Source organism: Lampetra fluviatilis, chromosome 1 (genome assembly GCF_964198595.1).
Source record: "Lampetra fluviatilis chromosome 1, kcLamFluv1.1, whole genome shotgun sequence".
Classification (NCBI taxonomy): Eukaryota; Metazoa; Chordata; class Hyperoartia; order Petromyzontiformes; family Petromyzontidae; genus Lampetra; species Lampetra fluviatilis.
Window position 1 is genome coordinate 27,782,652 of NC_136275.1, and position 25,545 is coordinate 27,808,196.

The following is a 25,545-nucleotide window of genomic DNA, read 5'->3' on the forward strand; positions in this document are numbered from 1 at the left end:
TGGTGTTGGCCATGAGCGGGAATCGAACTTGGATCGGCGGGTTCGTAACAAAGCGCGCTAACCATTGCGCCACCGCTCCCCCATACATATAACGGTACGCTGCAGTCGCACCGAGTCGGGGTAGAATCAACAGCAGCAACAGCAACAGCAGCGACGCACACGCGATTACAACGGAATTAACCCTTCGCTCAAGAGAAAGTAAACAACAACAACACGCGGGATTGTACGGGGCGATCGGCAGCCACGTGGCAGTGACGAGGTAACCTGCTTTGGAACACGGCGCAATCCCTAGCCCACCTGAAGGGGGGGGGGCACGCTGTGCCACGGGATGGTCGTGTACATCTTTACGAGATAGATCACATGGCCAAGTTAAAACCAAACAAAAAAATGGCTGCTGCTGTACCATCTCACGACACTTGCGAGTTGCCCAATCACCCTCCAATACCCCCCCCCGCCCATCACCAACACTCGCCCCCCTACCCTGCCCCTTCCGCCTCACCTGCCCACCAGCTATGGGAATGTGGAATTTCCACTGCTGGTTTAAAGACTGCTAATGAATGAGGTCCGTCCCCGTTGTCTGAAACCTGGGACTGGGAGGACACACTTTGGCTTTGATCTGGCACTCGTGGATAGAGGTGAATCGAGGTGAATCGAGGTGAATCCCCCCGAGTTTACCCAAACCTCCAACCACCACCGAGACGTTCTACGAACTGGCGCGATTCATCGCCGTGGCTCGATGCAAGAACGAATAGAATTTTGTTTTCTTGTCCCATTTACGTGGTGATGAGTGGCGTCTCGAGTCGATGCGAGGGCTGGCGTGAAGCCAATTACAAACCAAGCAGGTCAATTCTTACGCGGGCATCGTCAACTGCTTAATAATTAATCGATCATGGACTCCAAAGGATTGCCATCGTTCCAGACATTACGCTCTTGGTGCAACAACAAATGGGTTTGAATGTTGTCACAGCATCAGAGCAGGTGTCCTGGTTTGTCGCCGTCCGAAATATCTCGCGAGTTCGGCGTCTTTCTGAGCGTGGCGCCTCGGCAAGGTGCTGCTGTCTCAAGCCCCCCCGCCCCCCTTTCTTTTTTACAACTCTGCACGGGTGAACAAAGGGGCCTCTCCACAGTTGAGCCTGTGGCATCAAGGTCAAGAGCTGAAAAACACACGTTCTTAGTATCACACTGACATGGTGTGTGCGTGGCCTTTTTTTATAAGCAAAGAATAATACGGACCATTATCACCGCACCACACGCGCACAAAGATCCGCTGGTGGTCGGGGCGTATAGACTTATAGAGGCACGCACAGGCACACACGCGGACACAATGGCAATGTATTTAAAGTGCCTTATTAAGTTTAACATCAATTGCTTGGGTGTATAAAACTGGTGGCTTGGCAATTTTTTTTATCACATTAGATTCTACCCACCCTCCGCCACAACGTCTCGTTTTTAGTATTCCATTAAAGTATCGGTTGCTCTTCACTGACAAGTGAAACGATTCGATACAATTAACCGCAGGAGCCGCGACGTTTCATGCAATTACAGAGGCTCTCGTTTCGATGTTGCGAGGTCAGCGATGACGCAGCACATGGTCCATGCAGAGTGCTTGCATATTCAACGTTTTGAACCTCCGAGTTTGTATTTGTTGTTGTTATTTTGAGCGACGTTTTTCAAATCTTAACCTGCTTCCGCGGCAGCCTGTCGGATATGAATCAAGAGTGAATCAATCGCACCGAGTTTGAGCCGAACTGTTTTGATCGTTTGTTTTAAAAACAGAAGTAAAACAAACGTAACTGAAAATAGAATGCGCCTAGGTGGGGGGCGGGCATTGGAGTCATACTTGTAAAGGGGAACACATTTCACAACCCCATCGGTGATCGACTTACTTCAAGGTCGTAAGTCAACCGTGACCCTCGGGTGACATTTTTATTTCCACCACTGGCTTGGGAGATCCTGCAAAAGCGGGCTGGCTCTGCCCCACGACCCATTTCATTGGGGGGGGGGGGCCTGTGGCGGCCACGCTTGCGTAAGTAAAACAAATATTCTCACCGCATGAACCGATTTATATTGAGAACGTCAAAATGCCTTTTTGCGTGTAACGCCAGCAGCAGCAGCATCAGCAGCAGCATCAGCAGCAGCAACGTGCGTACACGCGTAACACCGCCGCCGGCTCACCACAGAGATGGCAAATCTCCGCGGCACGGCGCTCGCGTGAGCGGCAGCGGTGGCGGCTCGGCATCTGGAAGCCATTTCGTTTGATGTCATCTCGAGACGCGATAGTGGCTGGGCTCGTGGAGAGCGGGGGAGGGTTGGGGGAACAGGGAGCGGCGGCTATCTACGCCATCGCCTCCCATGAGTCAAAATAAAATGCACGGCGTCTGCAGACGAGTAGATCACACCGTGTGAGAGAGAGAGGCACTGGTCTGTTGTCAACAACGTCTCGGGCTCATCGTTCATCGACCACCCTGTCACGTTCGGGCTGGACGGGGTTGGATATTGTTTGACTAATAGCACCGCCACCAACCCCGCTCCCCCACACCCCCCCCCCCCCCGGGGGTGCTGCTGTGTGCGGTTAATGCGCGCAAAGGGTCGACGCGCGCATCTGAAAAGTCAAACGCTGCCCGCGCGCGTTTTGTTGGGGGGGGGGGGCACTTCACCGATCAGATGGCACACGGCTGCCACGCGCCGTGCGTAACCACCAACCCCCATACACCCCACACGCCCACCAAGCAAACCCGTCAGGGAACGAGAACGAGGGGCCTTTTCACGATGCATACGAACCACAGCCGAGGCGCGCGTGTGTGCACAATAAAATAAAACAGTCGATTTGCCAATGTAAGCAGAATTAAGGTCATGACGGATGTTTAAGGTAATGATGGATTTTTTTGTTTCTTTTTAAGGCAAAACGTCAACGATTAATGCATAGAATCTCAGCGTGCGCTGCGCGGCGCCGGCCCGCGTGCACGTGTGGTTCGCGTCTCCCACCAGGCGGCGTCGTCTCTGCGGTGTTCGAGCGGCGACCTCCGCATCAGTGGGGGGGGGGGGGGAGAAAAAAAACCCTTGCTGCCGTTTTAGGAGCGAGTCCGAAATGCGGCGCGCTTCTCCCTCCGCCGATGATTATAATCGGACTCGCACCCGCGACGCTGATTCTTTTATCTCTCTCTCTCACCACTCTCTCGAAGAGGAGGGTGCAGCGTTGCCGTGAGCGCACGGTGCTCGCGGAGCCCTCGTTGTTTGGTGTTACGCGCTGTCGTCCGCCCCCCCGCCCATCTCCTCCCGCGCTAAGTCGTGGTTTGTTTAGGGTGCCCTTCGTCGTCGTCGTCAAGCGAGCGGTGGCGGCGGCGCTCGCGACTACTGCAGCGATGCAGCGGCGGGGAGGGGGAGCAAAGGAAGCGGTGGGGAATTTCGCAGCGTTGACGAGCGCGGGCGAAACGCGAAATTCACAAGCGGCGCGGGAGCGTGCGTGGAGAAGACTCGTCGGAAAGATGCAGCGTTGTTACGCAATAGTTACATAATCCACGGGCGGGGAGATCACACAAATGTAACCACAACGTAATCGGCATTTACCAAGCTGTGTTTTGTCGTAAACGGTATCTTTAGTGCGAAGTATAAACGCCGAACGTCCACTGAGGTTTCACTGTCAAGACAAACGATGGTGGGATGATAACGCAGGACGCGGGAAGGGTTCTCCAGACAGCAGCGGCAGTGGCAGCAGCAGTGGCAGCAGCGGCGGGTTCTCTCCCGCTCTCCTGTAGAGGCTCCATCTCTCAGGTGGGGTTGTCCTCCTGCTAAGGCACTTGGATGACGTTCGCTGCCGAGACGCGGGAGCAGCCACGTTGCTATCCCTGCAGGCACACGCACAGATGCCAGATACGTGACATGGAAATGTACGTACGTTGAACTAATTTCGTACCGTACGTAGCCAACAGTGCTAATCGGAGATGCGAGGGAAGGACAAGCTAAACATGAAAAAAATCAGTTCTAAATAATGAGTTTTTCGATCTAGATTTAAAAGTGCATAGCTCCAGTGGCTTCCTAATATCGAAAGGAAGAGCGTTCCAGACGGCCGATGCGGTGACCATCTTTGTTCGATGGTTAGCCAAAAGCCGCTGCTGCTGCTGCGAGGATGACCGGGGTTTGCGTGATGGTTTATGCTCCTTGACGAGATCAGCGAGCTCTTGTGGCTAATTTGTGGCAAACACTTTGCATGTAATAAGCGCGACCTTATAATGTATTGGTTAGGTAAACGGAAGCCAATGCAGCTCAGAGAGCACTGGACGGACATGGTGGGATCTTGCAGTACTCGTGCCAAATAATTTTGTACACGCTGCAGCTTGGTTATGTTTTTGTTCGCCAAACGTCCCGTAGGGAAGGCGAGCTGCAATAATGAAGCCTTGTCGCTATTATGCTACACACCCAGCGTGACGAACTCTGATCGACCAGCAAGTAGGGAGGTCGTGCGATAGTCTGCCGCCCGTGACATTATATTGGTGACATCTCAGCAGCAAATCCTGACCTGTTGCCCTGGCTCCTTGTTCAAAATCTCATGAAGCTCGGCATCTGTAGCTTCCAGTCGGCTGCTGGTGGAGCGAGTTGGGGGGGGGGGGGGGCACAGGGATTTGGCAATGAGGGATTAGATGTTTTTGTTTTTGCGAGAAATGTCACCAGCAGTGGCAGAAACCAACGGCGCGTGGCCCCCAATGGAGGAACAAATCCCGTCTCGAGATTCCACCGCGCGGTTTCATTCACTGCGCTCGTTCTCGATATTTTGAACTTGTATATTTAAGGTGAGTAAGCCAACGTGTATGTGTGTATGTTGAATTTTTTTTGCAACCGAACGTGACCAACCGTGCTAATCGGAGGTGCGGGGGAAGGACAACAAACGTAACGGTTGGATAACAAACTAAACATGCTTTATATTGGCAGATATATACGAACAAAACAAAGATCCCTCCCCTCCGTATAGTCTTTATCAGTCTGTTGGGGAAAGTGCTGTTAGCGAGTAGACATGAAGGCCACTACGGTACATGAGGGGGGGTGTGGGTGGCCAGCACCACAACCGGTGGTGCCTTTGTCTTCATTATTGCGATGTTTTATACACCGTACTTAGTTGAGGCTGAGTCAATCTAGTTGGAAGCCCAGGACCGGTTCAGATAATCGTCACTGGGAAACTAAACAATTGTTTTTATTTCACCAGGTAAGGACCACCGAGCTATTTACGCTAATTTTCCGAAACGGCCTGGCCACAAATGATAGTTCAACAAAGTGGCCTATCACGTGGACATTTATAGCAGCAAAATACTCTGAACGCATTATTCTACATGTGGAGGGAAAAACTGGAGGGCCTGGACAAAAATCCACACGACCACGGTGAGAGCCACCACAAATTCCAACGATACAGGCGTCAGGGTCGGCATCGAGCCTGCGACCTCCTGTGTACCAGGAGATAACACTGAATAGATCCACAAAGACAGGTTTTACAAACCAATGTTTGTTGTATGTTTGCATGTTGAACTTATTTCGCACCATACGTAGCCAACCGTAATAATCGGAGGCGAGGGGGAAGTATAAGAAACTAAACACAAAAAGCAGTTCTAAAAAAAATGAGTTTTCAATTTCGATTTAAAAGTGCATAGCTCCAGTGGTTTCCTAATATCGGAAGGAAGAGCGTTCCAGACGGCCGTAGGAGCGCATCTGAAAGCGCGCGATGCGGTGACCGTCTTTGTTCGATTACTAGCCAAAATCCGCTGCTGCTGCGAGGATGACCGCAATTCGCGTGATGGTTTACGCCCCTTGACGAGATCAGCGAGCTATTGCGGTTCATTCATGGCAAACACTTTGTGTGTGTAATGCGTGCGATCTGTACTGCCTTGTGCAGGCCTACGCGCGCACACCCCAGTGGAATTCTACAGCTTCACAAATCCCGATGCGATTCACCAACCCACGCCTCAAAAGTGCCGGGCGCCCGCAGGCAATGGACCACCGCGCACCACCGCTCTCAACGGCTCGAAAAGCAGCCTTTTGGTTAAACGCAGGGAAACACGCGGAGTTCTGTCCGCTGCTAGATGGTGACCAGCTGACTGGCTGACGATGCATGCCCGTACACTCCATGAAGCTCCTGCTGTCCGGAGGGACTGGAAGCTTTCTCCTCCGCTGTTTGGGAATCTCCACGGGGACCTGGATCGATAGGAAAAACGCAAAGACGGTTAACGCGTGTCGTGACAGCACCGGACGCACACCGTACCATGCACATCGTTTTCTTTCGCCATGTTACTGACATAGTCAGACGAGCGTTCCTTGCCCCCCCCCCCCCCACCCCCATGGTCAAAGCTACGAGTTATCAAGGAACAAAAGTGCTTTTTTACATTCATTTTGATGAAAATGCTTAATGATGTGATTGGTCAAGAGGAGCAGCGATTCATGTATATTTAATTAGCCTGGGTGCGAACGTGTGAGACAAATCAAATATTGGGGCCCCACCCGACCATTTGCCGCAGCCCCTGACCTGGTAATCTCGTTACTCGCTACTGGTTACATGGCAAATTATTTGGTGATACTGCTGCTGCTGCTGCGTTGGCAGCAGGTGCACAAGCACAATTAACAAACCAAAATCTCAACACATTCCATGTCAATAAACACGCCGTGGCTTTATGGGAATATATATAATCGGCGATTTTTGAGGCAATGGTCCGTTCACGATAGCAATGAGCCAATTCTATGTGCTATACAGAAGGGCTATAGCCCAGCAAAATGTCACCCCTGTTATAAATATATTTTGTAATTTTTGAAGGCCACAGCGTCCAAGTGCCAACGCGTGAATGACAGACGCCCGGTGCGTTTGCACGGCAGGTCGGTGGGATCCAACCGAGAGATGATTTCCTACACCGTGACCGATCTGCCGACGTGGAACCCCGCCACTCGCCGAGGGGGTCACGCGGCGTTACGCGATCGAGCAGTTCGTAAAAAGGAAAAGCGGGAATAAACGAAGCGGAGTAACAACAATGCGCCATGGTGGCGAGATGTTAACTACCTCGCCTGGTCTACAGGAGGCGGTGGGTTCTATCCCGACCCTGACGCCTGCTGTATATTTGGAGTTTGCATCTCTCTCTCTCCGTGGTCGCGTGGATTTTTCTCCAGGCCCTCCGGTTTTTTCCCTCCACATTTATAATCAACGTTGCGCGTTTAGAGAGTGTTTGGCTGCTATCAATTTCCACGTGATAAGCTGCTTCGTTGAGCTATCATTTGTGGCAAGGTTGCTGCAGAAAAAATTGTTATATAGCTCAGTGGGCCTTACAGAGTAAAATAAATAAAAAATAGCAGTAGTATCTTCGGATTGGCAAAGCCAACATCCATTGGACAATGTGCAACCACACGCAAAAAATACGCAAACACCGATCGTAAATCCCCAACGGAGTTCCTTCGCACGACCTGGATTTCCTTCAAATGTGAAATCCACTAGCCCCCTTCTTCCACCTCACCGACCCATCACCAATTCCCCCGCGCCCCCACATCACGAACAAGCCATGAGCCCCCAAAATAAATTCGAAGCAATCAATTTCACATCCCACTAAATCTTTGGAATGTCGCATCAAATGGACTTGTCCCTTCGGCCGTCCAATCAACTTTTGCATCGTTCCATTCAAGCGGCGTTGCATCAAATCCAAATCGATCTGCTCGACTTTGCAACTCATTAACCACCTCGAAGCTCACGCCAGGGTTTGCCAACCGTTCAGTTGTGAAGGAGACCGTCTCTCGTATTTGACCTTGCTGCGCTGTGTGTGCGTTACGGGTCTCCAACCCCTGGGGGCAAGGTGTCCACCGTTTTTGGAAGTGTGCTCTGTGCATGGTGGCACACCACACCACGGCAAGGATCGTGCTCGACGGAATATGGAGCAGAGCACGTGCACCATGTGTATGCTTGTGCAGTGGGAACCACAATGTGGCATGGAACGTGCTTGACGGAACATGGGGTGCTGCATGTGTGCAGCTGTGTAAGGTGCGCGCCCCACAACAAGGAATGGAGTATGCCTTGAAGGAACATGGAGTGCAGAAAGTGTGCTGCTGCATCAGGTGCACACATCAATATGGCACGGATCGTGCTTTACAGAATATGCGGCAGAGCACATACTGCAATGATATGCAGTGGGTACCACAACACGGCATGGAGCAGGCTTGACGGAACATGGACTGGATCATGTGTGCTCTGCGAATGGTGTACACTGCAACGTGGCATTGAGTGTGCTTGACAGAACATTTAGCAGTGCACATGCACTGTACGGTGTGCACCACAACACGGCATAGAGTCTAGTTGATGGAACATGGGGTGGACCATGTGTGTGAACCCTTTGCAAGGGATGCAACCAAACACGACATGGAGCAATGCTTGATAGAACTAGTATTGACTCGACTCTTTTACCTGTGTAATAAAAGACTTGACCACGATATCTGGCTCAGTGTCCTTTATTCGGTCCGTACTGCGTCCCCACACGGCTGTCTCTCTTATTCTCTCTGTGCTGGTTCCGATGTCACTCCAGTCCACATCAGCAGCCCCGCTGCTGTTCTTGTCGCTCTTGCAGCCCCACAGCAGCTCCGCTGCTGTACTCTCACACAGCTCCCTTGGCTGTTCCTGCTGCAGCTCTCACGGTCTCGTGCTGTCTCGCCTTCTCGTCGCTCCTGCGACTCCTGGCAGCCACCCCGCTGCTCCTCACACACAACCTTACTGCCTATCTCTATCTGCAGCTTTACACCTCCCAGTAGCTCCCTACTGTTCCCAGGGTTGGCTCCCGCTTCTGACGGTGCCCCCTCGGCTCGTACGCCCGCGTGGCCCCACACCTTTCCATTCACACCCCGACTGCCTTCTCCTTCCGGTTTCCCCGCTTAAGGACCCCCTACCTTTCACCCACGTCACCTGGCTCCGCCTCCTCGTGACGTCACATCCGGAAGGTCGCTTTCGCCCGCATTACACCACCCTCCCCCATAGAAAAAACCCAGCCGACCTCGGCTGAACAACACCAAAGCGTAATGCGGTGAACCGACCTTCCCCCTTAAAGGACACTAAGCATGCAATATAACAACAAGAACAACACACAAGTAACATCGACGAACGTACGAAAGCATGCGATAAATACGACGGCAAGAACAAGAACAATAACAACATACAATCAACGAAACGTAAGCGATTTGGAACGAGTACGGGTCGCCGGCCCGTCCCGGACGGTCGGCGGCCCACTCGTAGAACGGGGACGCGATGGAACACGAGAAATGACAGGGGGTAATTCCCCTGCTGCGATTGGAAGTCCACCGACATCTCGTGTCCCTGACGAATCAGTCTTGGTCATATTCGGCGAATGCGCCTGCAGCGTGGTCGGAAGGGTCGCCGGACTTGAAGGTCCCGCAGCCTTGGCAGGCGCCCTCCGAGCAGGCCCACTCCTCCCCCGCGGTGTCACGGTCGGCCTGTCTGGAACAGGTACGACAGGCGCTCTAGCAAGATCAATGGACGCAGGCGGGGAAGAGTCAGAGTCAGCAGCAACAGACCCCGGCAAGGCAACATTGGGAGATGACGCATCACGTAGGGGAGCAACATATGGTTTCAACCGCGACGTATGAACAAACCAACGGCGAGAACCAAACTGAACACGCGCCGACTGTGGATTGGGAACCTCAATGAGACGCACAGGACCATGCCAAGGTTTGTGCAATTTAGGAGAGGTCCCCGGCCGCACCTGCGGGCAATGGAGCCAGGCCAGGTCTCCCACCTTCCAGGGGCATTCCCCCTCAGACCGCCGAGCATACCGCTCGTTCCGGGCCTGGGCTTTGGCCGTAGCCACGCGGGCGTTTTCCCGCGCCTCCGTAACCCGGCGAACCGTGTCCTGAATGTATTCAGGGAGTGGTTTACGAGGTCCCTTCACCCCAGTACCCAATTGCACATCCACCGGAGGCACGTTTTCCCGACCATACATAAGGTAAAACGGCGAATACCCTGTAGCCGCATGGGGCGTCATCCTGTACGCCGAAAGCACTCCGGGGATGTGCAGATCCCAATCCGATTGCTGCTCACTCACAGTATGGCAAAGCATGGCAGACAATGTCTTGTTCAGCCGCTCAACCATACCATCCGTCTGCGGATGGTATGGAGATGTCCGTATCTTCTTAGTCCCAAGGCCTGCGCACACTTCAGCCAACAATTTAGAAGAGAAATTTCGGCCCTGGTCCGTGAGGAGTCTCTCCGGCGCCCCCTTGTCCATAATGTACCCAAACAAAAAGGCGTCGGTGATGGCCGCGGCCGACTGATCGGGCAACGGCCAGGCCATCGGCCAACGGGAGAGATACTCGACCCCTACCAGCAAATATTTATTTCCCCTCGCCGATGGTGGGAAGGGTCCCAATATGTCCAGTGCCACCAATTCATTGACTCGAGACACCTGAATCGACTGGAGAGGCGGCACGTAAGGATGTTTAGGCGGCTTACGCCAGGCGCATTCAGGGCACGCGCGCACGTGCCCTACGACATCTGTCGCCATGCCGTGCCAAAAATAATGACGTTGTAACGTCAACAAGGTCTTCTGCACCCCTAAATGCAATAGTGTATCACAATGGAGAGTTCTAATCAACTCAAATCGCAAGGACGTTGGTACCACCACACGCCAGCTTTCCTGGAACCTTTCTTGCCACATAAGCAGACCATCTCGGAGAGCGGTTCGCGGCCCCACAGCCGAACTCGGACTCCCCTTGTCCCTCATAGACCGCTTCCGCATGGACAACAACGACTCGTCCATCATCTGTTCCCGAATCCAGACAGACCGCGGCAGATTCAAAACCCCATCAGTCGGTCCCGGTTCCATCGGAGTATCCGACTTCCCGACGGCCAACGTGAGCGGCTGAGAGGGGTTGAGAATCGGCGAACACCTATGCGTCCCCGACGCACATTTACAAGGGGCGCGCCCTGGTAATCTGGAAAGTGCGTCAGCGTTCGCATGGCGCACTCCCTTCCGATGTTGAATTTGGAAGGAAAACTCCTGCAGCGTGTCCAACCAACGTGCCCACTGTCCCGATGGCTGGTCCATTTTAAGTGCATATTGCAAGGCCGCATGATCCGTACGCACAATAAAAGAACGACCGTAAAGATACGGTCGAAATTGCCGTAGGAAAAAAACAACCGCCAAAAGTTCTCTACGAGTGACACAGTAGCGTGTTTCCGCAGGCGACAAGACTCGGCTACCATACGCCACGACGCGCTCTACGCCCCCTTTAGACTGTGATAATACCGCCCCAATACCTGTGTCACTCGCGTCCGTATCTAGAATGAAAGGGCGATCAAAATCGGGATAATCCAATGTCGGGGCCGTAGCCAATAGATCGCGCAGACTCCGAAAGGCCGCCTCTTCCGGCTCTCCCCAAACAAATTTCCGTCCTTTACCCGTAAGGAGATGCAAGGGCCTCGCAATCGTCGCAAACCCCGGCACAAATCTTCGGTAATACGAGGCAAATCCCAGAAACCGTCGAACATCCCCCACAGAGGCCGGAGTCGGCCAATCCCGGACACACGCCGTCTTTTCCGGATCCGTGGACACCCCCTCGGCACTCACAATGTGCCCCAAATAACGGACGGACCGTTGCAGTAGGTGGCATTTCTTTGGTTTGAATTTCAAATTGGCAGAGCGCATCCTCGTGAACACTGTCTCCAGCCGCGTTAAATGTTCCTCAAATGTGCGGCTGAACACAATAATATCGTCCAAATATATAAGACACGTCTCCCACTGCAACCCCGTCAAAACGAGCTCCATCAATCTTTGAAACGTAGCAGGGGCCGCATTCAATCCCATCGGGAGGCAGTTGAATTGAAATAACCCCTGCGGCGTACGGAATGCGGTTTTCTCCCGTGAGGACTCGTCAAGGGGAAGCTGCCAAAATCCCGAAGAGAGGTCCAGTGTGGAAAAGAACTTAGCCCCCGACAATGCGTCAAGGGAGTCGTCCATACGCGGCAGGGGGTACGCATCTGCCACCGATATCTTATTCAATTTCCGGAAATCGACACAAAATCTCAAATTGCCATCCTTTTTCTTAACCAAGACCACAGGAGCGCCCCATGGGCTGTTAGATGGCGATATAATGTCCGCAGCCAACATGTCTTCCACCGCCCCCCGAACGTGTTCTCGCTCCGCTGGACTCATCCGATGCGAATTTAACCGAATAGGGGCAGCGTCGCCCGTCTCAATGTGATGGGAAAGCAAGGATGTGCGTCCCAAATCCAAATCGTCGGAGCTGAATACATCCGAATACGTCAGCAACAATTTACGCAGCGCATCACGTTGCCCCACGGACAGGGAAGAATTTTCGTCACATAAGGTAGCGATCCAACGATTGTCCGAACTCCTTGGCTCGGAAACACCAGCGACCACTCCTCGGCGATGCGGACAATCGTGCGTCGCAAACGTCGTAGTGGCATGTGCCACAACCGTACCGGCCGGAACACGGATGTTTTCCGCCCCCGCATTAAGCACCTGTAAAACCGGTAATTGATCCGGCCGGACGATGGTCTGTGCCCCAACTAACGCCAATCCCGTTGTTATCGTGGCGGATGGTGACAACAAGACCCCTAATGCTCCTAGCCGATCGGGCAGGGGCTTCCGATACCGCAAGGGTATAAGCATCTGTGAACCAGGTGGGATGTCCACAGATGCGACGGACAGCGCCTGCACCTGTACGGCCGAAGCAGGTCGCCCCCAGGGCGACGGCAGAAACGAGATTCGACGGCCCCCCGGCAATTCAATACAATTCTCATTGATTTTAATCAAAATGGGCATCTTAGCCAAAAAATCCGTGCCTAGTAAGCAAGGAACCGCCAAAGATCTCGATATTAACACAACGCCCGAAGCCGACACATCCCCTATAGATATCTTAGCATCCACCTGGCCCACAATCCCCATACTACCCCCGTTTGCAGCGACGCAAGACCCATAAACCGGACGCACAGCCCCCGGCGGAATGCCCAACAGATGGAAAATGACATCCGATATAATAGTCGCAGACGCTCCCGAGTCGACCAAAATGCGCACGTCCACACCTTGTATGGACCCCGGTACAGTGGACGAACCCGTAGCGGCCGCGACAACTCTCCGTGCCAATTTGCGCCACTGCGTAACTGAATGACAAGGCCCCGTCGATGGCCTTTCTTTAACAACAACAATAGGATCGCGCAACACAGGTGGTGGGTGAGGTGTAAAGCCTTGCCGAGTGTCTGGTGCGTGCCGACATGCCTGTTTCGGAGGTTCCTTGGTCGGCTTGTCCGGTGTTGTGGGCTCCTGCTGCGGCGGACCCGGGAAGCGGGCCCAGCAATCTCTGGCGTAATGGCCCCTACGGCCGCAGCGGAAGCAATCGGCCTCGTTGCGCCGAAGCGCAGGTCCTGCGTCCCGGCGGCCCCGTCCCGATGGCGTAGCGCGCGGCCCCGGCCTTCCGCGTCCCGGCCATGGAGAGGAGGCAGCCGTCAGCTCCTGTGGACCCCGCTCATCCGGCACATAGATCGCCTTTGTGGGGTCCCACCCCATCGCGCCTCCTTCCTTGACGGGCCCACCCGTCCATGCCGCCACTTGCTTCCAGCGACGGAGATTAAACTGCGCGTCCAGACACTTTGCTGCCGCCCGGGACGTGAGCTTCTCATGCCCACACACAGGCATGGGGATCCCCAGATCCCGAGACAGCTCCAGCATTTTTCCCAATATGAGGGGCTCGAGCAGATCCTGTGGCGTGTCAGGATATGCCGCCATGGCCAGCTCCAACACCGCACCCCTGAACGCCACGGGCGATTCTTCGGGTGCTCGTTGTCGTTGAGCGAATCGCCGATGCGCGTCGTCAGGTGGCTCATAGGCGTCGGCCATTTCCTCAAAAACTCCACATAACGTCTTCTTCTTATCGGCCGTTATGGAACGGAAAAATCGCACAGATTCGTCGTCCAGTAGAGTCGGCAACACTTCCAAGGCCTCCGCATCGGTCCATCTTGCTGAACGAACCGCCGCCAAAAATCGGCAGGCGAAAGCGCTCCAATCGCCCCCGATAGAGAATTCCTTAACCGTAGTAAGGTGGCGACTCCGACTCCTTTTCACGCCGTCTTCCAATGATGGTTGTTGTGGAGGTAAATTCAAAATGGCGTCGGCCCGCGGCGTGGCCAAGATGGCGGTTTGGCGCCGCGGAGCGCGCAAGATGGCGTCTTCTTGCCGCGTGGCCAATGGCGGCGGCAGGGCAGGCAACGTGGCGGCCCGTGGAGCACCTTCTTGTTCCATCGTCGTCCTTGGCGTAACGAGATGACACAGATGCGCCAGGACGTCCTTGAGTGTCTCCAGTTGTTCTGCCACCTGTTGCCATCTTTGCTCAGCGTCCGATGTTGTTGACGGACCCGCCATCGCGCCGACATCTTCCACGCCCGTCCCCGTGCTCGCCTCAGCAGGGCTCTCCTCCACCACCCCAGCAAAATCCGTGGTCGGAGGGAATTCGTCGTCGTCGGACGAAGAAGCCGATGCTGGCGCCGGGGGAATTTTCTTCCTTACTTGCTTAGACATGCCGTTTCACTTCTGACCCCAGTGTAATAAAAGACTTGACCACGATATCTGGCTCAGTGTCCTTTATTCGGTCCGTACTGCGTCCCCACACGGCTGTCTCTCTTATTCTCTCTGTGCTGGTTCCGATGTCACTCCAGTCCACATCAGCAGCCCCGCTGCTGTTCTTGTCGCTCTTGCAGCCCCACAGCAGCTCCGCTGCTGTACTCTCACACAGCTCCCTTGGCTGTTCCTGCTGCAGCTCTCACGGTCTCGTGCTGTCTCGCCTTCTCGTCGCTCCTGCGACTCCTGGCAGCCACCCCGCTGCTCCTCACACACAACCTTACTGCCTATCTCTATCTGCAGCTTTACACCTCCCAGTAGCTCCCTACTGTTCCCAGGGTTGGCTCCCGCTTCTGACGGTGCCCCCTCGGCTCGTACGCCCGCGTGGCCCCACACCTTTCCATTCACACCCCGACTGCCTTCTCCTTCCGGTTTCCCCGCTTAAGGACCCCCTACCTTTCACCCACGTCACCTGGCTCCGCCTCCTCGTGACGTCACATCCGGAAGGTCGCTTTCGCCCGCATTACACCTGTCTAAACAAATGCTGCCGTGGAACACGAAGCAATGAACGATGTCTGTGTTAAAAGATCCGATTCAAATTAAGATGAGATCTCAAGTGTGCGGCGTCTATGTGCGTGTATGCGTGCGTGTACACGCTGCACGTGACGTAGGCAGCACTAGTCGCTTAGCGCGTTACGTGGAACGTGTTTAACAATCATCTGGTGCGTGTAGCGTGAAACTAGTTAATTTGTACGTGGAGGGATAATTCGGTAAACGCGGAAAGACGGAGCCCGGTGGTGGGTGGTTGTGGGTGGTTGTGGTGGGCCGTGGCCACGAGGACTGAAGTTTGAGAAACCCTGGGTGACGTGTTGCAGCCGGAGAACGGCGACAGAAACCTTCGGAGGCAAAATGGAAAGGAACAAGATGCATCCAATTTTTACTTAAAATTTTCGTGACTCGCAGGAATTCATATTCTTGGTTCTTTCAGTAAAGTCACGTAAATATAAAGAAAACATTTTGAAAATAATAAAAGCAAAAAAAGCACGACGTTTCAATCGAAACGTCGTGGGTTTTTTGCTTTTATGATTTTAAATTGTTTTCTTTTTTTACGTGACTTCACGTCACTTTGCCGAAAGAACCAAGAACAAGATGCATCCACTACAGAGACTGGCCTGTGAATTCTTCCTCTGGGTGACCTCTGGCGACGCTTTCATGTCCAAGGACGAAATCTGCTCTTCGATGTCCGAGATCTGGCGGGGTGGGTGGTGGAAGGGTTGGTGGTGGGGGGGGCGGAAACGGCGAGAGCACAGCAGGCGATTGAACAGAGTCCCGGTGCTTGGGTGGGTCAAAACCAAAAAAAAACTCACGCTACCCAGTTCCCCAGCAGAGTGCGGCGCTTGGAATTAGAAATAATACATGCCGGCCAGGGCGGCAGTCGTCAACCGAGAGCGGCTGCTCGTGTCCCTGCCCGGCCGGGGCTGTGCGGCAACACGGGATTATCTTCCAGAAAATAATGGCAGGAGCCAGTGCCGATATTTATACCTGTCAAGATAAAAGACATTGCACAAGGCCGGATTGGACACCCTGTGCCAAACGCCGTACTTCCAGAAGCGGGGTCCCTTTTTGTCAAGATGAGGTCATACGCTTCAGATCGATGGCGTATATGTTTTATTGAATTAACAGGAGTCAGCTGCTGCTGCTGCTGTAGAGGAATGCTGAACACGTGGGACGGTCGCGCCCATCGCCCCCTAAAGACAGAGATCCCCCGTACGGCCTCAACGGACTTTTGGGGCAAGGTCTGTTTGTGAGCACCTATGAAGGCCGGCACGGTACATGAGGGGGCGGGTGGCCAGAACCACGCCCGACCGCCTTTGTCTCCCCAATGGCAATGTTTTTACACACCTGCACCTGGCACTCAATTGAGGCTGAGTCGACCTAGGGGAGGCCCAGGACCGGTTCAGATAATCGTCACCGGTGTTGGTGGCCATGAGCAGGAATCAAATTCGGGTCGCTCGGTTCGTAGTGCAGCGCGCTAATCGCTGCACCACCGCTCCCCACTATCGCACCTCCACACACACACATACAAATGTTGGTCAATAATCTGAATACGTTGGTCTGATGATGGACGCAAAATTATGGTGGTGGCGATGATGATTTAACCAGGTGTCAGCCCAGTGAGATTCGTGAGCTATTATGGCATCAGCACAGGTGATGAGGAGAATCAGCCTGATGAGCTCGCTACGAGTTGTTTCCGTGCCGTTTATACCTGACCATGTGCTTTACCGATGCTGTTCACACAGGTGTGTAGCACACTTGTGCTACACACATGCATAAGCGGAAATACCTGATCCTACACAGGTAACATGCCTGTGCTGGTTATACCTGCTGGGTGGTTATGGCTATTCACACCTCTTCATTTAGCACTGTGCTACACCTATCCCACCCCTGTGCCACACCTGCGCGACACCTATACCCCACCTCTCCCACACCTGCACCTCACCTATGCCAACACCTGCGCCACACCTGTTCCACTCCGGCATCTCATCTGCACCACACCCGAGCCCCCAACGCACCTGGCAGCGCCCCGTACCTGTCCCTCTGCTCGCTGCACTTGCGCGACGGCAGACGCCACGCGCCCTTCGAGCATGGCGATGTCTGCGTCGCTGGAGCGGGCGTGGACCCCGCGCGTGCACCGCTCCAGCTCGCGCAGCTCCATCTCCAGCTGGAACGTGCCGCCCGCCCCCACGTACACCTGCAGTGACGGGGGAGAAGGGAGGGAGCGGGGAGGGAGGGGGGCGGGGAGGGAGGGAGGGGGGGTGGAGGGAGGGGGGGCGGGGATGGAGGGGGGGCGGGGGGGCGGAGAGGGAGGGAGGGAGGGAGGGGGGGCGGGGAGGGAAGGGGGGCGGGGAGGGAGGGGGAGGGAGGGGGGCGGCGGGGAGGGGGGGCTCCATTCAGCAGCCGTACACCACGTCTACAATGCCTCTCTCACTATTTATTTTCGTGCAATTTTAACATTTATAAAGCAGACCACAAAGAGATTTGATGCATTGTTATTTTCCATACTGCCCCCAATATTAGAGGCATCACTGCAGTGGTCCGTCGTGCATATGTTAACCACAAATTGTAAATACGGGAATTGACAATAAATCAACTGCTAGATGTCGGTCTCCCCACAATGCTTCATAATTGAGCCAGGCGGTGAGCCAGCGCTACCAACAATTCCCCAAGCTCTGTAGTCCACTAAACATTAAGATGTTATTCAACCAAGTTAATGAGCGTTGAAACTCATGGAATGCAACAGGTGTCCCCAGAAAAAAAACCCACGCTTGTACAAGGGGACAGAAAACGATCTATCACATTCAGAAGGGACACATGCCATGAGTGCTCACTCTGCTGTGCCGCCTTCTCCTGGCGAGCCAGGGCACGGGCACCTCCTCGACGCACGACGCCAAATGAGTCTCGCAACAAAACTACGCGGTGATCCACCAACCCCTCTCGCTGCTGCCTCCGCAGCGCTGCCGTACAGGTAGTCGCGTGCGGCGGCAGCCACCGCCGCACGCCCGTACAGATGATTTTTTTTTATCATTATTATTATCGTCTCCATCATCGCCCTTTTCTTCCCATCCCTTACGTCTTCCTCGAGCAGACAGAGGCACGAGTCGAGGACCCTGGCCTGCTGGGCCGTGAGTGCCCGGGGGGAGGTGGCGGCGGCCGCCACGCAGCCCGTGGGAGAGGCGGCTGCCCCGACGAGCTGCTGCTGCGCCGTGTTGATGAGGCGGAGGGCGTGGGCCGTGAGCGAGCTCACCGATGCGGCCGAGCACCTCTGGTGCCGCGGGGGGCGGGGGGGGGGGCGAAGGAGAGGAAAGAAGGAAGGAAGGAAAGGGTGACAGCAGAGATCTGAGTCTCTGGCGAGAAGCGAGTGCAGAGGAGAGAAAGCGGGGAGAAGATCGCGTCGGAGGACCGCCCACATGGCCCCGCGGCCCGGCAGCGCAGTGAACATGGAACGTTGGAACAATGTTGGATCCGACGTTGCCCGACGTTGGGCCAACGTTGGGCCGACGTTGGGCCAGCGGTTCCAACCGCACGCCAATCTTGGGCCCAAGGTTGCACGTTTACTGGGAGACGGCGGCGCGAGTGAAAGCGCATGAAAGAGGAAAGTGTTTGATCCGAAAGTAAAATGTCACCATAGGCATTGTAAGTAAGATGGAAGATCCCCCCACCCCCTCCCCCGGGTTTCGACCTTTAAGGTCTCATCAGCGTACCACATGGGCCCTCTTAAACAACCGCCATCGGGCTTCCAGATGTCACAGTAGAGTCGTCGGCACAATCCGTCCATGGCACTATGATCTGGTTGCGGAGGGCAGGGGGGGGGGCGAGGTGGTGTCATTACCTTCCTCAGCTCCTTCTCAATGACCTCAAGCTCGCCATCGTCCTCGCTGGAGGACGCTTGCCTGCCATGCTCCTTGCCGGTGGAGCTTCTCTCCTCTTCCTCCTCCTCCTCATCATCATCGTCCTCCTCCTCCGTGGATGAGCTGCCAGTCGTCCCCTTGCACGGGCAATCTCCGCTCGCCTGCAGTCCGTCGGCCCAACCACGCTCTGCCGCTCCGCACAGCAGCTCCGGGGCTGAAGCCGACCTCGTCCCAGTCTCGACCCATGTCAAGAATCGTGGCAAATATTTATTCTTAAAAGATGTTTGTGAATTTGCATACATTCTGGCCGCTGGCCGACTGGAGTACGTGGGAAATGCACAGACCTAGCGAGTTGTATCTTGGATGTGGTGTGCCGGAAGAATATATTTATACGTTCTGAATTTTATCCCGGCTATTAATTACGTGTGCAGTCTGTGTGTGTTTGTTTGGGGAGCTGCGGTGCAACGACTAGCATGCTGCACTACTAAACCAATGACCCGAGTTTGATTCCCACTCGCGACTAATAACAGTGGCGAATGTGTGAACTGGTCCTTGGCCTCACCTAGGTCAACTCAGCCTTGAATGGGCACCAGGTGCGATGTGCAAACATCGCCACTCGGGAGACAAAGGCAAACCGTGCGTGAAGTTGGCCACCCACCCCCTCGTGTGCCGTGCCGGCCTTCATAGGTGCTGCTCACTAACAACACTTGGTGGTTAAACAAGCGTAATCAATAGTCATAAAAATACCTTGAGCCCAATCTCTCCCGTCCTCTAAACTCAGGAGCACAGCGTTTTTGTAACCCCCCCCCCATACCATGGATTTTGCTCTGTACCAGGCTCAGACTGAAATATTACATAATACAAACATACAAAATGAATAAAAAATACCTTAGCCCAGTGGCACTCGGAGCCAAGGCCTCGCTCCAGTGCACAGAGGCTGCTCTCCAGATCGGACAGGTGGCCACGCAGAGCTGCCAGCTGCTCCGTGGGGCCAGCAGGCAAGAGAGCCGGGAGAGAGGGACGGGCAGGGCAAGGAGTGGTAAAGGGAGGACAGCACAAAGCCAGATGGAGAAAGAGAAAGAAAACGTGAAACGGCGGGGAGGCGGATGGAGGAAACGCATCGCACAGGGGAGACTGAGAGCGCATTCGTCGATGCGCTGCGGTAACAATTCAACAATTGCGATTACAGGGGTCGTTGGTAAGATGATGGAGCCAGACCTGATTGGTGCCGCTGGGTGTGTCCTCCCGGCATTCCTCCATCGAGTCCATCACGGGCCCCGGAGCGGCCTGACGGGACCACTCTTGTTTCCCGGCGGGCCTCTGCATGGCGCCCTCCGAGCCGCGTGCCCCGAATTGCGCGGGCAGCCTGCCGCGCCTCTCCTGCACGCCACCGCGCCCGCCATCGCTCGCCGCTGCCCGGCCGTCTCTGCCGCGAGACGCCACGAAGCCGCGCTCCGCAACGGCGTCGAAACGGCACCCCGTGGCGCCGCAATCCGTCGACCTCCCATGGCTCGCAGGCAGCTTCTTCTTCGTGTCCGCCACGGCGGCGGCGACGGTTGCCGCGGTGGCGTCACTTCCCGGCAAGAGCAGAGGCTCGGGGCAGCTCGTGGGCGACACGAGCGAGAGCTCGGAGCCCGCCGACATGCTTGTGCCTGCCGAGATGCAGGAGGAGACGCTCCAGCTGACGTCCCTGCTCAGCGGCGGCGCACAGCTGCGGCACCGGTGGTGGTGGTGGCGGTAGTGCGAGCAATCCGAATCGGCCCTGGCGTTCGACCAGGAGGAGTAGGCCTCGTCCGAGGGCGTGCGGCTCGTGACCGCGGAGTTGTCCGCCGTGTCGCTGTTGCCATCGCCGACCAGGGGAGAGGCGACCGCCATCTTCGCTGCTGGTCCCCGAGGCGAGCGTCGTGTCACCAGCTCGCCATCGCCGTGCTGGCACGAGCGACGGCCTGCGATGGCGAGATGTTAACGACCTCGCCTGGTATGCAGGAGAATATTTGGAGTTTGCATGATCTCTCTCCCCGTAGTCACGTGGATTTTTCTCCGGGTCCTACAGTTTATCCCTCCACATTCAGAATCAACAACACGCATTGTAGAGTAGTTGGCTGCTATACATTTCCATACGATAAGCCACTTCGTTGAGCAATTATTTGTGATGGCCAGGTCACTTCTGAAAGAGCCGTATAGCTCAGTGGGCCTTACCTGGTGAAATAAAATATAGTTTTAGTAGTTTAGTTTAGTTCCAAGTTTCGAGATCGTTTCGTTCAATGGGGCGAGAACTCAAGAGTCCAACCGGTGTCTCGAGAGTGACTCGGGGTCGCCAAAATGACGATAGCAAAAGTAATAAACGTCGAACGTCGGGAACAACGTTGAGCAAACGGTTCCAACCGCGAGCCAACGTTGGCCCAACGTTGACCCTTTACTGGGAAGCGGTGACAGGCATAGAGGATTGTTCGAGCGATAGGCAAGCAGAGATGCGTTCATTTAAAAACATTTTGACTTAAAACTTTCGTGACTGCAGAAATTCATATTCTTGGTTCTTTTTGTAAAGTCAGGTAGATAAAACATTTTTTATAATCAATTGAAAATAATAAAAGCTTTTATTATTTTTCCATATATATGTAATGTTTTTATTATTTAAAAAAAGACAAATTTCTTGCGCGGGGTCGTGAGATGCACGCTTGAAACTCTGCGAGCAGGAATCCGATTATTTTGCAAGTGCACGTGCATTCCACACGATGCGCTGACGTGTTACTTCAGGTGGTAGTGAGCAGACAAAAACTGTACAAGCACGAGGTAACAAACTGGGAAACAATACAAACGGGATGGTGAAAACCGAAAGTGAATAATAATTATCGATCCATTGCGTTTGTTTTTTTACCAGGAACGAGCCCAATGAAGGGCCCCACTTCCCTTTCGCAAAGCAAAAAAGACCATACGAGGCAGAGGTGTGACCCCCGACTTACGACGGCTCGACTTCCCACCGTCGTCCAGTCGTAGGTGGAGGGGTCGCCTGTGTGCTCAGCCAACCTGCAGTAACTACGTTGTGCCCAGTGGGTGGCAGTACACAAAGTAGGTTGCGAACCTGGCCGAAGGGATTTGCTGGGAGCAAACATTTCTCCTGAAACGAAGTTCGAAATTCATAAAGTAATTTGTCAAACAACCCAAGTGATTCCTTGCCACCAACACATTTAGGAGCACTCAGAAGTAAGTTAACCACGGTGATTCCATAGATTAACTGGCCCCCAACATCTCAGTAAGCATGCCAGCGTTTTTGGCACGTGGTTAGAACCGTTGGACCCACGTTTACCCAACGTTGCATGTTTACTTGTATGGGAATGTAGATTTCCGACTGGTGGCTCAGGGCTAGCCTACACCCCCCGCAGTGCGTGTTAGAACTGACGAACCCTTTCACTCTTTTAACAATGAAGGCTCCTACAGGGTACCCACTCCAACTGCACAAACCAGAGTACTATATTTGTTATTTCACTCCAAGCAAAGAGTTTATGGACTCCGTTTCGCACGCCTCCCCGGGGTCCAGTCCACCTTTCCGTGATGACCTTTCTTTTATATTCATATGCAAATTAACCCAGTGCACACTGCACATGCCTGTTGGTCGGTAATAGCCGATCCCGAGGACCGGGATTTAGAAACACGGACTCGGATCATGCACTGGATTTATGGATCCCAATTCCAGCAGAAACACAGTCCTTACTTCCGTGGTTTCCCTCCAGCGCCGGGCACACAGGATCGGCCTTGTGCAGCAAAGCCTCGTCTGTGCCAGCTTCTTCATAGTCGAGCGAGTGCTGCACGAGAATACACGTGGGCCCCGTGTAAAATTATCGCCGTCGTCGTCGTCATCATCATCGACACTCAAACGTGTCCTGCTCATAAACAACGGTCCCGACCATGTGCCAACGTTGGCGCAGCGTTGGCAATGCTTGCCGGGCAAGTCGCCCGCTGTGCCAGTCGACTCCTGGCCACCTCCTCCACCATACCCACCGGCGCGGCACCTCCTCACCGTGAGCGGAGGGGGGCGACGGCGCTCTCCGTCGGAGTCCGTACTCGTCCGCTGCTGCAGCAGCAGCAGCTGGAACGGGAAGTGAAGAGGAGAGCGTGAGAGAGGTTGGATGGGGTTACGGATGACGAGGGCGGCCGCGACGGCGGTGTAAAATGGTTCGGCATGCTCGCCACGCGACCTCCCGAGCGGGTCGCTGCGCTTTCACCTCGCCGGCGAGGCAGTTGAAAGCGACGAACCTCTTCTGTCTACCCAGTGGTGTGAATAGGCAACGCCGGAGTGGCTTTGTTGGCGGGTTGGCAGGCGGTGGGATAAAGTGTGGGTACTCCCACCTCTTCAAACTACGTCAGGCTAACGTGGAACCGTAGACCAACAATAGCATCTAAAAGGGGCTCCCTGCAGCTTCCTCTAACAGGATTGCCATCAATTCCACAAAAGTGATATTCATAGTTGCCAACAGTGCTAATTGGAGGTGCGGGAGGGGGGAGCAGGACAACAAACTAAACACAAAAGGAAGTTCTAGATAAACGAGTTTTCATTCTAGACGATTCAAAAGTGCACAGCTCCGGGGGACTCCTAACATCGGAAGGAAGAGCATTCCAGACGGCCGCAGAAGTGCATCTGCATGCGCGCGCGCGACTCGGTCGCCGTTTTCGTTCGAAGGCTCGCCAAAAAGCCGCTGGCCGTAGAAGGCGGACGCACAGCGTGCATAGAGTCAGTAGAGTGAGTAGCGTGAGTGGCGTGAGTAGAGTGAGTAGCGTGCGGGCCGTGACTGGACGCTGCCAGAGCGCACCCCCCCCCCTCCCCCCCACCGGTCGCCGGTGCGGCGTGGTTAGCGACGGCCGCGTTGGCTCCAAGCGAGCACCTTGTGAGCGAGGCTGCCCGCGAGCTCCTGCACAAGCTGCTCCGTGTTCCCCTGCAGGTCGCTCAGCCCGGACTTTGAGTCCTGTCGATGGTGGAGGCGATCGCGAACGCACGCACGCACGCGTTATAACGACGACGACGACAACAACTATTAAAACTATTATTATTTTACCAGGCAAGGCCCACTGAATATATCTATAGCTCTTTTTCAGAAGAGACGTGGCCACGAAGGATTGCTCACACGAAGTGGCTTATCATCACGTGGAAATGCATTGCAGCCAAATACTCTAAGCCCATGTTTGATTCTAAATATGGAGGGACAAAACCGGAGGACCCAGAGAAAAATCCATGCGACCACAGAGAGAGAGAGAGAGACATGCAGACTCCAAATATACAACAGGCATTGGGGGTCGGGATTGAACCCACGATCTCCTCCACACCAGACGAGGTCGTTAACATCTCGGCAGGCTGCGTCGTTACCATTCTGCGCTCGTGCAGCTCGGTCCTCCCGATCGCTTCCAGCACCGCCTCGTAGGCCACGCGCCACACCACGGCCTGCGCCTCGCCCAGCGGCCCTGAGCACGCGGTCACCGCAACAGCGCCACGTCACCACCGCCACAGACGGTGTCGTCACCACCACCACCGTCGCCACCGCAAGGTCACCACGGCCATGACATGGGGCTTCCGTGTGATGATGGTGATCGTAAAAAATATATAATACACAACCGTGCGTCCGTAAATGTCATCAGACGTGAACGTCAACATTTACAAATGTAGGCAAATAACCACGTGCGTGCAGTACGTTTCGACGAAGTTATGAAGTCCCCGTGAAAACAATTCAAATCAATTGTCCATTAACTTATAAAGTGGAATTTCTGAAAAGATTTCACCCGCATCTTGGTAATACTTACCGCCCCACACATAGCCGCTGTGCGCACATTCATTTCGGTAAATCCCCACGAAACTTAACGATTTAAATTTCTGAACAAAATCAAATTGGAATCCTGCACGCAACGCGAGCGTGTCCGTGACAGTGAGCCGAACCCCCCGCGGTTCACCTTACCGTCACAAAACCCGAGATGCTGCGGCGTTCCTCCACTCAGCCCAGCGCTCTCCACCGAGTACCAGGCGTCATTGTTATTCGCTGGGCATAGGGAGAGGGGGGAGAAGGAGAAGCAGCAGCAGGAGGAGGAGGCATTTCCGTAAGTGTTGGAACATCGGAACGCACGTCACGGGTGACGCTCTGCCCTCATCGTAACACGCACGCACAAAGACAAAGATCCCCCGTGTAGCCGTAACAGACTAATGAGGCAAGTGCTGTTAGCGAGTAGCACCTATGAAGGCCGGCACGGTACACGAGGGGGTGGGTGGCCAGCACCACGTTCGACTGCCTTTATCTCTCCAGTGGAAATGCACCAGGTACTCATTTGAGGCCGAGTCGACCTAGGGGAGGCCCATGACCACTTCAGATAATCGTCATTGGTGTTGGCCGTGAGCTAACCGCTACACCACCGCTCCCCACTAACACATACACACACTTGTGCACACATGCACGCGTGCGCAGAGGAAGTCAGCGATCTCACCCCTGACGCCCACTCGTCTGATGAGAGACGACCGTGTAAATTAACTCTCCGCCCGCCCGCCCAGACCCAGGGTCGACGCCAGC

At 54.5% G+C, this 25,545-nt stretch overlaps 1 protein-coding gene across 3 annotated transcripts in view; it reads right to left on the bottom strand.

Moving 5' to 3' along the window:
• Positions 1-505: 505 nt before the first annotated feature.
• LOC144940232 (uncharacterized) overlaps positions 506-25,545 on the bottom strand; it is an 89,892-nt gene continuing 64,852 nt past the window's right edge. The window contains exons 4-17 of one of the 3 annotated variants that reach the window (XM_078866778.1): positions 24,943-25,023; positions 24,360-24,454; positions 23,881-23,961; positions 23,019-23,087; positions 22,713-22,803; positions 20,219-20,946; positions 19,889-19,978; positions 18,982-19,236; positions 18,223-18,414; positions 17,182-17,343; positions 15,764-15,841; positions 6,105-6,177; positions 4,517-4,577; positions 506-3,845 (exon numbers count right to left, since the gene is read on the bottom strand). In XM_078866778.1, coding sequence (XP_078722904.1) covers positions 4,537-4,577; positions 6,105-6,177; positions 15,764-15,841; positions 17,182-17,343; positions 18,223-18,414; positions 18,982-19,236; positions 19,889-19,978; positions 20,219-20,946; positions 22,713-22,803; positions 23,019-23,087; positions 23,881-23,961; positions 24,360-24,454; positions 24,943-25,023 — 2,036 coding nt within the window. In that variant the 3' untranslated portion in view covers positions 506-3,845; positions 4,517-4,536. Of the gene's footprint in view, positions 3,846-4,516; positions 4,581-6,104; positions 6,178-15,763; positions 15,842-17,181; positions 17,344-18,222; positions 18,415-18,981; positions 19,237-19,888; positions 19,979-20,218; positions 20,947-22,712; positions 22,804-23,018; positions 23,088-23,880; positions 23,962-24,359; positions 24,455-24,942; positions 25,024-25,545 lie in introns of all 3 variants that reach the window. The other 2 variants (XM_078866769.1, XM_078866787.1) reach the window with 2 other exon arrangements.